The 12,803-nt window shown below is 26.7% G+C and overlaps 1 protein-coding gene across 1 annotated transcript in view; it reads right to left on the bottom strand.

Moving 5' to 3' along the window:
• LOC117178999 (activin receptor type-2B) overlaps positions 1–12,803 on the bottom strand; it is a 30,925-nt gene that overhangs the window by 7,220 nt on the left and 10,902 nt on the right. Inside the window, exons 6-7 of the mRNA XM_033370609.1 lie at positions 8,633–8,819; positions 4,446–4,583 (exon numbers count right to left, since the gene is read on the bottom strand). Of these exons, the coding sequence (XP_033226500.1) occupies positions 4,446–4,583; positions 8,633–8,819 (325 nt within the window). The remainder of the gene's footprint in view (positions 1–4,445; positions 4,584–8,632; positions 8,820–12,803) is intronic.

Genomic DNA, 12,803 nt, shown 5'->3' on the forward strand with positions numbered 1-12,803 from the left:
TGAGAACTGCATTTTAAAAAACTATGCTTAAAAATGGAAAATTTTTTCCTGGAAGATTTATAATTTAAGAAGGTGACAATTGTACTTTAAACAAGCTCCAATGTAAGTTATTTTTATTATTGTGTATTTCTTTGAAATACATTTTTTTTTTGAATGACTTAACCTTCTAGCTATGTGACAGGTAGAGTTTTTAAGTTCGGAATCTTATACCTACAAGTTTTTTATTAGAAGTTTTAATCGCTGGTGTTCCCAACTTTTCCCACACTATTAGTAAAACTAAAAGATTAATGTTTAAACAAATTCTTACATATTTTTGTATTATTGCCCATGTAGTCTCATGTAAATACACACGCCCGATATTAACTTTCAAATCCGCTAGGTGGCGACACGAGCGCGGCTCACAGCGAATGAAATGGAGAATTGGGAATCAAGAATACACCTGGAACGAGATAGAGGGCAGAGGAGTACCTAATAATTTTCGCGGACAACGGAGAAGAAACACTTAAAGGTTTATATATATTTATTTATATATATTTATATATTTGTGAATGATAGTAAGGCTCCGAGTAAAGTAGCAGAAATTGAGCGATCTGCTTTAGGCGAACAACATGAGTTAAACAGAGATATCACTTTTAAGGAGGTAGTTAGAGAAGTTAAAAGGCTAAAGAAGGGGAAAGCAGCAGGAGAAGACCGAATTACAGTAGAATTTTTAAGAGGATTGCCAAAGGTATGTGCAGAGGAGATGCATCGGGTACTAAATGGTTTCCGGAAGGAAGGGAAACTGGCAAGAGGCTGGGAAAAAGCTAGAATTTTTCCGCTGCATAAAGGCGGTGACGAAGAATCGAAAGAAAACTATAGAGGTTTGTCATTACGAGATGTTGGTTATAAAATTTTGGCTTCTATTCTGAATGTGAGAATTAGAGAATGGATAGAAAGAAACAGTTTATATAGGGAAAGTCAATCTGGATTCAGGAAAAAAAGAGCAACTAGAGATCACATATTTTTGCTCAATTCACTTATAAACAACAAACTTAAACGAGAGGGTGGGAAATTGTATGTGGCCTTTGTAGATTTTAAGAAAGCCTTCGATACAGTCGACAGGAAAATTCTCATAGACAAATTGCAGAATCTGGGAATTAGAGGCAGAATGCTGAAGATGGTCGAGGCAATTTTTAGTAAAACGACAAACGAAATAATAACTGGGGAAGGAATTTCGGATAGCTTTAAAACAACTAGAGGCGTAAGGCAAGGTTGCCCATTAAGCCCCACTCTATACAATATTTTTACAGAAGACTTAGAAGAAGGCTGGGAAAAAAATAACTTAGGAGGAACAGTAATAGGACAAACGAAAATATTTGGAATCAAATTTGCTGATGATCTAGCCGCGGTAGCAGATACTGCCGAGGGTCTCAATGAAATGCTGAAAGAATTAGTAAAATATGTGAATGAAAACAAGTTAGAAATAAATATTAATAAAACTAAAGTAATGATATTTAGGAAGGGGGGTAGGAAAAAGGCAGGAGAATCCTGGAGAATTGAAGGAGAAGAACTTGAAATAGTGGACTGCTATAAATATCTAGGATTTTGGTTCTCGACAGGAGGAACGTATACTAAGCACATCCAAAAAATGGTAGGAAAAGCGCGAATAGCCACAAATGCCGCATGGGGGGTTATGAAAAGGGCAAATATAAGTAAACTAGGGGAAAGATTATATTTGATGGATATATTGGTAAAAGCAGGAAGTTTATATGGAGCAGAAATTTGGGGATGGGAAAGTAGAGCAGAAATCGAGAAGCTACAGGGAGGGTTTATAAAAATGGCAATGGGACTAGATAGAAGCACCCCAGGCTATATCTGGAGGTTCGAATCTGGAAGACATAGTTTGGAAATGGAAACAAGGAACAGAGCAGGAAACTATTTAATAGAAATCATGGACATGGAGGAAAATAGATGGCCAAAAATTTGCTTAAAACAGGAACTACGGGGGATTTCGAAGAAGAATCCTTCCAAATGGGGAGCAAAACTTGAGAAAGCGTTTAGACAGGTTGGAGATGGCGAATCATTAAATTGGAATTGGAAAGGGATAAGAAAGGAGGAGGTGAAAAATAAGCTAGCAGGAGCAAAAAATATGAGAATAGATCAGGAAATACAGTCGGACTGGAGAAAGTTAGATAGCTCAATTTAATGTAAGGAATACAAAAATTGGAAAAAGAATATAGGAAGAGAGGAATATTGGGATAGGTCAAATTTAAGTTTCTCACTTAAAGAGCAATGGGCAAGGATCCGATGCGGAAACGTTGGGAAAGTGGGTAACAAGGGATATGTTGATACTAGTTGCAGACTGTGCGGGGAAAGTGAAGAAAATCTTGCTCACATTCTAAGATGTCCCGGCATGAAGGGACAGTCAAACTCAAATTTATCCAGAGATATTAAGGATTGGATTGGGGCTAGAACAGGAATAGCACTAGAGAAACATGTAGCCGAATGCTTAGTGGGATTGTCGAGCCCCATTATCTGCGAATGGACAAAGTTTTTTGAAAAGAAGGCGAGAGAGAAGGAAGAATTAAATTTAAGTAAAAATGTAAATCGAACGACGTAAAAGCAATTTAGATTTAAGCTTAATATGTAATTGAGGTTCATCAAATATTGTAAAAGCTTACAAAAGCACACAATGGAGAAATAAATCTATCTATCTATCTTTCCGAATCTTCTTTGACTATTATTGAAATCATCTAAAATATTCTAAAATTATCTCTTAAAATTAATTTTTCGTAATAAAAAATTATTTTAATTGTTCTTAGGAACCTGAAAAAATGTCTTTCATTTTCGTGAAACTTTACAAAATTCTTTAAAAATCTTTACAAATTTTAATTATTTTTGAATCGTTTCAAAACTTTTGAATATCTCTTAAACTTACTCAAATTTTTTCTAAAATTATGTAATATGGAAAATTATTGCTTTAAAAACTTTCAGAATTTTTTAAGATTTTAGGAAATAATTCAAAATTATTTTTGATCTTTTTTCGATTTTATCTTTAAATTCCTTGCCAAAACAATCATTTAAAAATTTGCCATGAATTTTAAGAACCTTTTTTTAATCCCTGACAAAATTCAGCTTACCTAAAAAAATGTGTAAATCTTAAAAAATTAAAAAAAAAATGGACTCAAAGTCTTCCATATCTTTAAAACTTAAAATTATTCTTTGAAAATAAAACCGAAACCATTTCTCCTCATATATTTCATAATTATTAAAAAGCTTTTAACTCTTTTATTCGGGGTCTTCGGGTGTTCTCTGAGTTCACTTTTAAAACCTGATTTTTATACCAGAGTGATAATTAACGGAAATGATGCGATAAACAAATAGAAAAACACTATTAGAAAAATCCAGCGTGTCATTTTCACAATAATTACATAAGTAAACCATTTTCTTGATATTTTTTTAATAGTTTGTAACGGCTCAATATCACAAAAGACATGTAACAGTCAAAACAACTAGAACAAAGTTACTATTAGAGCCGCCGCATGGCCATTTTCAACATATGGGACATTTTCTTTTCTCCTTACATATTTGAAACCCTACGAAATACCTCAATTCTCGTGAATAAATTCTTTAAAAGCCACTAAAATATTATAAAATCCCATGCAATTCTATGATGATATTTCATGAAATCCTGTAAAATGTATTAAAGTACATTAAGATTCTTAAAATCCCTTAAAATTACTGAAATTCTCGGAAATTTGATCAAATATCATGAAATCTTTTGAAATATCTTAAACCCATAGTGATCCCATAAATTCGTTCCATATCTTCCAAAACTCTAAGAAAAATTTTTATCCTAAATTATTTAAACCCATATGTAATTCCTTCAATTTAATTAAATTAATCAATAATCCCTTGGAATCTTTTTACATTTTTCTAAGGTATTTCAGATTAAAAACTTCGGAAAATGCCTGAAAAGTTTTAACAATACCCCAAAATCATTAAAATCCCTTCAAATTATTGAAATCTCTTAAAAATTTCTCAGAATCTTTAAAAATACCATGAAATATTTCAAAGAAATTAAATACAATTCAGAAATAGGTGTAGACCTCAATTGAATAGTGATTAACCCATGAATTAATTTTTTGAAAGAAAAATGACTAATGTGATCTTTTCACTTAAAAATGTAACTAAGAAGTGATTTGAGAAAAAAGTGACTGATAGTGTTTACATAGCAGCCTTGAATATTTTTTACAGTTACTTCTCACACAAATTTCCTGATTTGCTACTTTTTTTCAAAATCCCTGACTCTTTGAAGGATTGATCGTATTATAATTTTTTTTAAAGTCACGTCATGGGCTGCAAAATAGGGTACAATAGGGGCAAAATCTTGAGGCCAGTATTTACAATAATAATAATTATTAAGACATTTGAAAAATAGAATACAAGATAAATTGTTCACTTACATCTTGTATTGTACATCGAGATGCTAATTCCCAAAGAACTAGTCCACAAGCATACATGTCGATCCGAAGAAACGAATCTCTCGTAAAATTAATTGCTCCCTCCAAAACTTCAGGCGCCATGTACCTCCGTGTTCCAACCTGTAATTATTACGAGCTTCTTCTTTACTTTCTAGTTTTAAAATATAGTTGGGAGAAATAAATTATGTATTGTATTTTCAAGAAAATTTTTAAGATTTCATACTCAAAAAAGCAGTCATCTATACTTAACGAATATTCCCGATAAGAAATATAATTTTATTTATTTAAATTTGGATAAATAAGGTCATGATTAATTGACATTTACGAAATTTATAAACGTTTGGTGTCGGTAAAAAAAACTGTCATTACAGGTACAAAAAAATTCTGAGAAAATTTATCTATATATTACATAGTTTAATTTTTAAAGATTAATTTAAAATTTTGTAGATTTTAAAATATGTCAAAAATGAATCTGGAAAACTTCAATTTAATTTTTTTGATTATGTAGGAAATAGAAATATTCAGGAAAACTGAATTGTTTTATAATATAGTTAGAAGTCTTAGATTTATTTAAAAGTTTCGAAAATAATAGAAGTCTCGAGATAATTAACCATTTTTTTAAACAAAATGTAGATTTTTGAAAATTAAAAAAAAAATTTAAGCTTTTAAAGACTTTTGAAAGGTTTCAAGTGAAAATTTTTTTTCCTTCAATTCTTGAGAAATTTTCAAATTATTTATTTTGAAAAGTAAATTTTAAGAAAAAATTGAAAAAAATGTCAAAAAGTTTCCTTAAATTTCGAAAAAGTATATTGAATATGTTAAAGAACAAATTTGTAAGTTTGTAAGGTTCAAAATACTGCGAAAAAATTCGGCTAACTTTAAAAGTTATTTAGACATTTTTTTAACGATTCAAAGATCATTTGAAACTTGTACATGCTAATTTTGAAAACGAAGATTTTGTTAAGAATTTTGAAAGTTTTCAAGACAATAAATTTTTTTTCTTTAATTCCTGTGAAAATTTCAAACTATTTTCAAGATCGAAAAAGATTCCTGGAAAATTTTCAACTGATTTCCTAAAACGTCGGAAAAGAATGAAAAATATTTTAAAACGACATTGTTCAACTTTGCAAGATTAAAAGTTTTGAAAAAATGCAAAAATAATTTGAAAATTCAAAGGAATCTACGAAATTTAAAACAAAATGCAAAATTTTCAAGATGTCGAACGAAAAAATTGGAAGCTTTGTATGAATTTTGAGAGATTTCAAGGGAATTCAAATTTTTTCGTACGATTCGTGGAAAAACTAAAAATGATTTTGCACTATGAAAAATTAATGTTCAAAGAAAATTTATAATATTTCAATACATTTCCAATGATTTAAAAAAAATTCAACACGAAAATCAAAGTTCCTGAAATTTTGAAAAGATTCGAAAACAGTTTAAATCTTGAGAAGATTTAAAAAAAATTAATCTAAATGTATATTTTTTAAGATTTTTAAAAAGAAATTTTAAGCATTAGAAAATATTTAATGTAATAAAAAAAAGTTCTTAACATTTATATAAAATTTAAAGCAATTTCTTATTTTGAAAAATTAATTATGAGAAAATATTTTAAAATATCTTAAAATACTTCAAAAGAATTTCCAACATTTTCAAACAAAAATGTCGAAGAATTTCAGGCAATTTGAGGAATAATTCGAGTGAGTTTATAAGATATTTAGGAATTTTCGTATATTTTGAAGAGATTACAAATATTTTACAACTTTAAAAGATTTACGAAAATTGATATATTTTTTTTCCAAACTTCTACAATCTTTTTTGGTTGAAAGTTGAACTAAATGGCTGAAAGATGAACTTTTCTTCAAAATAAATTTTGCAGCTTGAAAATTCATCATTTTTCTTGAGAATTCATCTCTCTTGTTGCTTTCTTTATTGGTCCAAAATGAAACTAGTTGAAAATTGGTCTTTTTTTTATAATTCAATTAAACTTTTTGATTTAAAATAAAAATATTTTTAGTTAAAATATCACAGCCATTACATTTGTTGTTTAGAATTCATCTTTTTTAGTTGAAGATTCAACTATATGGTTTAACTTAACATTTAACTTAAATTAACTTTTTTATGGTAATTATGATTTAATCATCTTCAATCTACAAAAATCTTTCAAAATTTTGTCAAGAATATTTCGAAAATTATATTTATATAACCTTAAACACAAATAAAGTTAAAAAATAAATCGTTATTCGAAATTTATATTTTGTATTAAAAATGATTTTCTCTCTCAAACGATGCTAGTTATTAAAATAAATAATAATAAAAATCATATTAATAAACTATTAATTATTATAATTCTCCTAATCCCTCGCGTGATATTGACGCAATTGGTATTACGCAGAATAAATCTATGTCCGACGTAGCATTGACGTAATAGTTCTTCAAGATTACAAAATACGATGATTTCATAAAACTTATTTGACGGCACCGCGTATAATGTGCACTTTTGTCTTGAACTTGAACAATAAAAAGTTATAAATTCACTACGTCGGTAATTTTTTGGCGCGAATAATAAAATTTGAAAACTAGCATATTCTACCATAGGATTGCATAATTTATAAGACCGTTGTAAATAATGGAATTCAATTCGATAATTTCTAATTGAATTGAAAAAAAGACGAATTTTCAACAAATCATTATTTCCACGAAACTAATGTACTTTTATGCAACAAAAATGAAATTTGAAACAAGGAAAATTATTTTTTTTTACCAAAAAGGGAGTATTTTCAACTAAAAAAAATTAATCTTAAAAAAAATGGTAAAAGTTACATTTTCAGTTAAAAAATTAGTTTTCAACACAAAAAAGACTTATCCACTAAACAGTTAAATTTTTAACAAGAAATAAGCTTTCAATTAAAAAAGTTAATTTTTAACAATGTAATTTAACTTTTACTCAAGTAGTTGAATTTTAAATTAAAAAAGATTAATTCCCTTCAAAAGTTAATCTTTCAAATAAGTTGCATTTTTATTGAAAAAATTTAATTTTTACTAAATAATGATATTTTGTATGAACAAAATTGAATTTTCAATCCAAGATGACGAATTTTTAATAAAAAAAGCGTGACTTTCAAATAAAATTGTCGAATTCTCTACCAACTAGTTGCATTTTTATCCAAGAAAGCTGAATTTTGTACTAAAACAGATGAATTCTTAATAAAAAAATACATTTTTTTAAGTTGAACTTTGATTCAGAAAAGATTTCAGTTCATTTTTCAGCATCAAAATATAAATTTTGAACAGAACAGTAGAATTTTCAACCAAAAAGTATATCATTCGAACAAAATGGTTCAATTTTCAAACAAATAGTTGTATTTTTATCCAAAAAAGATGTAATTTCTGATAAATATTTCTTATATATAACATTTTTCTCATAAAAAAATTTCTGGTAAATTTTAAAATTAAAATGACCGACTTTCAAAAAGGAGTTGAATTTTCAACAGAACAGTTGCATTATTATTCAAAAAAGATGAAATTTCTTCTCAAACAGATGAATTAAAAAAGAACCAGAAAAAATAGTTAAATTTTCATCCAGAGAAGATCCCAGTTCACTTTCCAACATCAAAATAAGAATTGTAAACAATAAGTTAATTTTCTGCTCAATAGTCGAATTTTAAACCAAAAAGTATTACTTTTTAAGATGATTGTTAAATTTCCAACCAAACAGCTGCATTTTTGTCCAAGAAAAATGAAAATTTTACTAAAATAGGTGATTTTTTAAATCAAAAAGACAAATTTTCAAAGCAAGAGTTGAATTTTCAACCTAAAAAAAAAAAAAGAATTTTTAATAAAATAGTTGAACATGCCAACCAAAAAGGAAATATTTTTGAAAAAATTGTTAAATTTGCAACCAAACAATAAAATTTATAACTAACACGATAATCTTCACGAGAAAGATTTTTCGAATTACGTAATTTAAGTACGGTCCCATATCTAAATTGATCATTTCAAGTTCAATTCCTTTGAAATCACAAAACGTTTAATATTAAGATGTTAATTAAAATTTTACAATTTCAAAGAGCAATGATCGTAATCTACTTTTAATTATTAATCGTCAATGCAACATTTCCCAAGCGCTAGAGGCCGCGCATAATAATGCTGTTAATTAATAATTAACTCACCTGTCCATGCGTATCACCGCAAGGTCTGCCAGGCTGAAATATCAGTGCTAAGCCGAAATCAGCTATGCATGCACTCATGTCAGCTTTTATAAGCACGTTTTTAGACTTAAAATCTCTATGAGCAACAGCCGGTTTATATCCGTCTGCTTTATTAGCCGGAATCTCTTCATGGAGATGCATCAAGCCTCTGAAAATTTTAAATAAATCAAATCTATTGCTCTCTAAACAGCCTATACTTAGAATTGATTCAATTGAAATAAATAAATAAAAAAGGGTGTTCGTTTTAATCTAGAAAAAAAAATCTCGGTAAATTTCCGATTAGCAAACATTTTTCAGGGTCATTGAAATTAAAAAATTAAAACTCGAAAATATCTTCATTTGAAGTAATCAAAAATGCAGTACAAAATAAAGCAGTAAAAATGTAACTCTTGCATTTTAAATTTTTATGGTTGAAGCTAAAACTTTTTATACTTCAAACGTTCAATAATGTATACGTATAAAATACACGCTATTATTTTCAATGCTCTATTTTGAAAAATGAATCAACAAATTTGTAAATGTTCCAAATTATATCATTTTGAACAATTTGATGTTTTTTTAATTTTATTTTTGTTTATGTTAGAATTTAAATTACTTTAATTTTAAGTCGTTTCAAACAATTACAGGGTCAACATTTTAATCGACGAAATAAATTCCCGGTCATTTCCCGGGTCGCAAACATTTTTCACGGTCAATGAAATTTAAAAAATGGAATTCTAAAGCTAAAAAATTTTCCACTTGCGATAGTAAAAACTGAGCTGCAAATGAAAACACTCAAAATGGAACTGTATAATTTTGAACGCAATCATTTGCAATGCTCTAAATTAAAAAATCAATCAATGAACTTTAAAACGTTCAAAATTGTATAATTTTAAGGAATTTTAAGCTAGAAACATCAGAAATTGAAAAATTGAAAAAATTTTAACTGAACATTTCTCAAATTTGAAATTGAATTATTTTCTTTTTAAATAGTTTAAACATCCTTGGAAAGCTACAAAATTGTATTTCAAAATCTTGAGAAATCTAGAAGTTGTTTTAAATTTGTTTTAAATTTTTAATTATTTTGCAAATTTTTTCAGAACTTCTAAATATCTGTCAAAATTAATTGAATTTTTTCTACAATTTTCAGAAAATCCTGCAAATTGTAGAAAATTTCTTTACAATTTAGATGTATAAATAACAATTGAACATTTATTATTTGCAGGCGAAATTTGAGTAATTTTAAGAGATATGTAGAAGTTTTGAAAATATTCAAACTTAATATAAAACTTAAAATGATAACCTAATATAAAACAAAATGTAGATTTCCGCAGATTTTAATCAAAAAAATGAGTATCTTTTCAAGAATTGTAAAAGGCTTCAAAAGAATAAAAAAATTTTCTTAAGATTCATAGGAGAATTAAAAATAATTTTTCATTTTGAAAAATTATTTTAAGAGAATATTTTAAAAGTTTTTTAAAGATTCAAACTAAATTTTCAAAAAAGATTCTAGAAGATTTAAAGAAAACTTTCTAAATTTGCATGATCATTTTTAATCTTTTTAGAACTCCTAAATATCTCTTAAAATTACTCAAATGTTTTCTACAAATGTTCATTTGCGAATTATACACCAAAATTCAAAAATTTCACTTACAAATGAAGCATTTTTCAAATGCAACAATTAAAATTGTAACGTTCAAAGTTTAAAAGGCTCTTCGAAATTTTAACGATTCCAGGCTTTTAAATATTTAGTTTCAATTTACTTGTCTTGAATAAAAATTCAATTATTGCTAAATATTCAATAATTCATTTTTTTTTTAATTAAAATTTTCAAAGTGAATGGGTTAAAAATGGAATGCTTTAGACTGAAACAATATTTTAATTTAAATAAAATCGTTTAATTAAGAATATATTATTATGAAGGTGTTTTTAAGTTGAAAATAGTTGATAAACTTTCAGTGAAACGTTCACATTTGTTTAATGACTAAAACTTTCAAATTGAAACCGTTTAAGTTTTAACACTAAAATCTGAAAATTCTTAAATTTTGAACTGGTTTAAAATCGTTTTGTCAAATCGTTCTTGTTCACTTTTTATTACTTAAAGTACAGATAAATTTAATATAATTTATGTATTTCAATAAAAATGTTTTTTATCCAAAATTTTCAACATCAAAGGCTTTTATTTTTTATTTGTTCAAGTCTTTAAGAAAGAATTTAAAAATTCTTCAAATTAAAAATGTAAGCTTAAAAATAAACATTTTAAATCGAAAATTGTTGAAATAAAACAATTTTGAATTGCGCATTGTAAGCTAAATAATAGCATAATTAAAAAACATAACAATTCAACTAATTATTTAAAAACTGTTGAAATCGAACGTAGACAGATTTTTCTTCTACAAATTTGTCAAATTCACGGTAAAAAAAATTCACTGTCATTTCCCGGTCTCAAAAAATTCCCGGCCATTTACCGGTTTTCCAGTTCAGCGGCCACCCTGAATTAATTCTTCAATTGTTATTTCCCCAAACAATTAAAATTGTAAACTTCAAAGTGTCAATTTGGGGCGAAGGCTGAAAAATGCGGAAAAATAAAATTGCCGACATTACAGAATATCCTATACTGTAAAATTGCCGATACAGGAAAATTTCCGAACGTAAACAATTAAGAACTAGTTTTAATAATAAATAAATTAGATAATAACCAATATTTTCAACAAATATAAGTATATTATTTTATTTTATTATTCATTTTTCTCAATTGTTTAAATTCGTGAATTTTGTAATGTTGTTAATTTTATTTCAAGAATGTTCTGATGGGGAATTTCCCAATTCGGTATTAGATTTCGAATATTTTATTTTTCGATAATTTTTCAGTGGCGGTAACATGATTTATCGGGATATTTCAGACGTCAATATGAAAATTTATCTTTTTTTGTGAAACATGCAACTGTTTGGTTTAAAATTATTCTGTTTTATTTGAGGATTTAACTACTTGGTTGAAAGTTGAGCTACTTTGTAATCATTAATTTTTCTGCTAGAAGATATATGATTTTAGTTGAAAATTCATCTCTTTTCTTGAAAATTTTAATATTGTGATGAAATTATGATTTTTTTTTTGGGCTGAAGATAAAATTTTATAATTGAAAAGTTAAATCTTCCATTTTTGTTTGAAAGTTTGATTTTTTTAAAGTTGAAAATACAACTGTTTGGTAGAAAATTAATTTTTTTTAGGTTGGGGATTCAGGAAAATATATCCTTATACCTGAAATTTTAACTATTCGATTTTTGGTTGAAAATTCATTTTTAACAAATAATTTAACTATTCTATTTTCGCTTGAAAATTCATTTTTTTAGATGAAAATTCAACGATTTAGTTGGAAAATCATTTATTTGGTTGGAAATTCGATTATTTGGCGTTGGTTTGAAATTGCATCTGTTTTGTCAGAAACACATTTTTTTAAATTAAAATTGCAAGTGTTTTGTTAAAAATTAATTTTTTTGAAAAATTCCACTTCTTTTTAAATGAAAATTGAAAATATTTGTTAGTTGACATATGAACTATATTTTTCATAAAAAATTCATTTTGTAGTTGAAAATATGGCTATTTGATTGCAAAATCCTGTATTTGGTTGAAAATTCGTCTTTTTGGTGTTTTAAAAATTCATCTATTTTAGTAGAAAATTCATCTTTTTTGTTTGTTAAAATTACTGTTTTTTTAGTATAATTTAATAAATATTTTTTAGTTGAAGTATCAACTACATTTTTCGTTTGAAAACTCAGCGACTTCGTTTGAAAATTGAACTCATTAGTTAAAAATAAATTTTTTTGTTTTAAGACTGATCATTTTAGTTGAAAATTTATCTAATTTTTAATGTTAAAATTGGTAAATTATTTAATTTTGAACAGATTCATCTTGTAAAATCAAGAATTGTTTAATTTTTAATAATTCAACTAAAATTCAATTTTAAAAATCACTAATTAATTCATATTATTAAATTTATTTTAAAATACATCATATCATTTGAAACGAAGTTTGTGATATTTCCAGTGACTGGATAGTTTTCTCTTCTAAAAATTTGTAAAATTCGAGGTCAAACAATAAATTCTCTATCATTTCCAGGTTTTCTCGTTAAGTGGAAACACTCGGGGGGGGGGG

The sequence above is a fragment of the Belonocnema kinseyi genome, chromosome 8 (genome assembly GCF_010883055.1).
Source record: "Belonocnema kinseyi isolate 2016_QV_RU_SX_M_011 chromosome 8, B_treatae_v1, whole genome shotgun sequence".
In the NCBI taxonomy this organism is placed as follows: Eukaryota; Metazoa; Arthropoda; class Insecta; order Hymenoptera; family Cynipidae; genus Belonocnema; species Belonocnema kinseyi.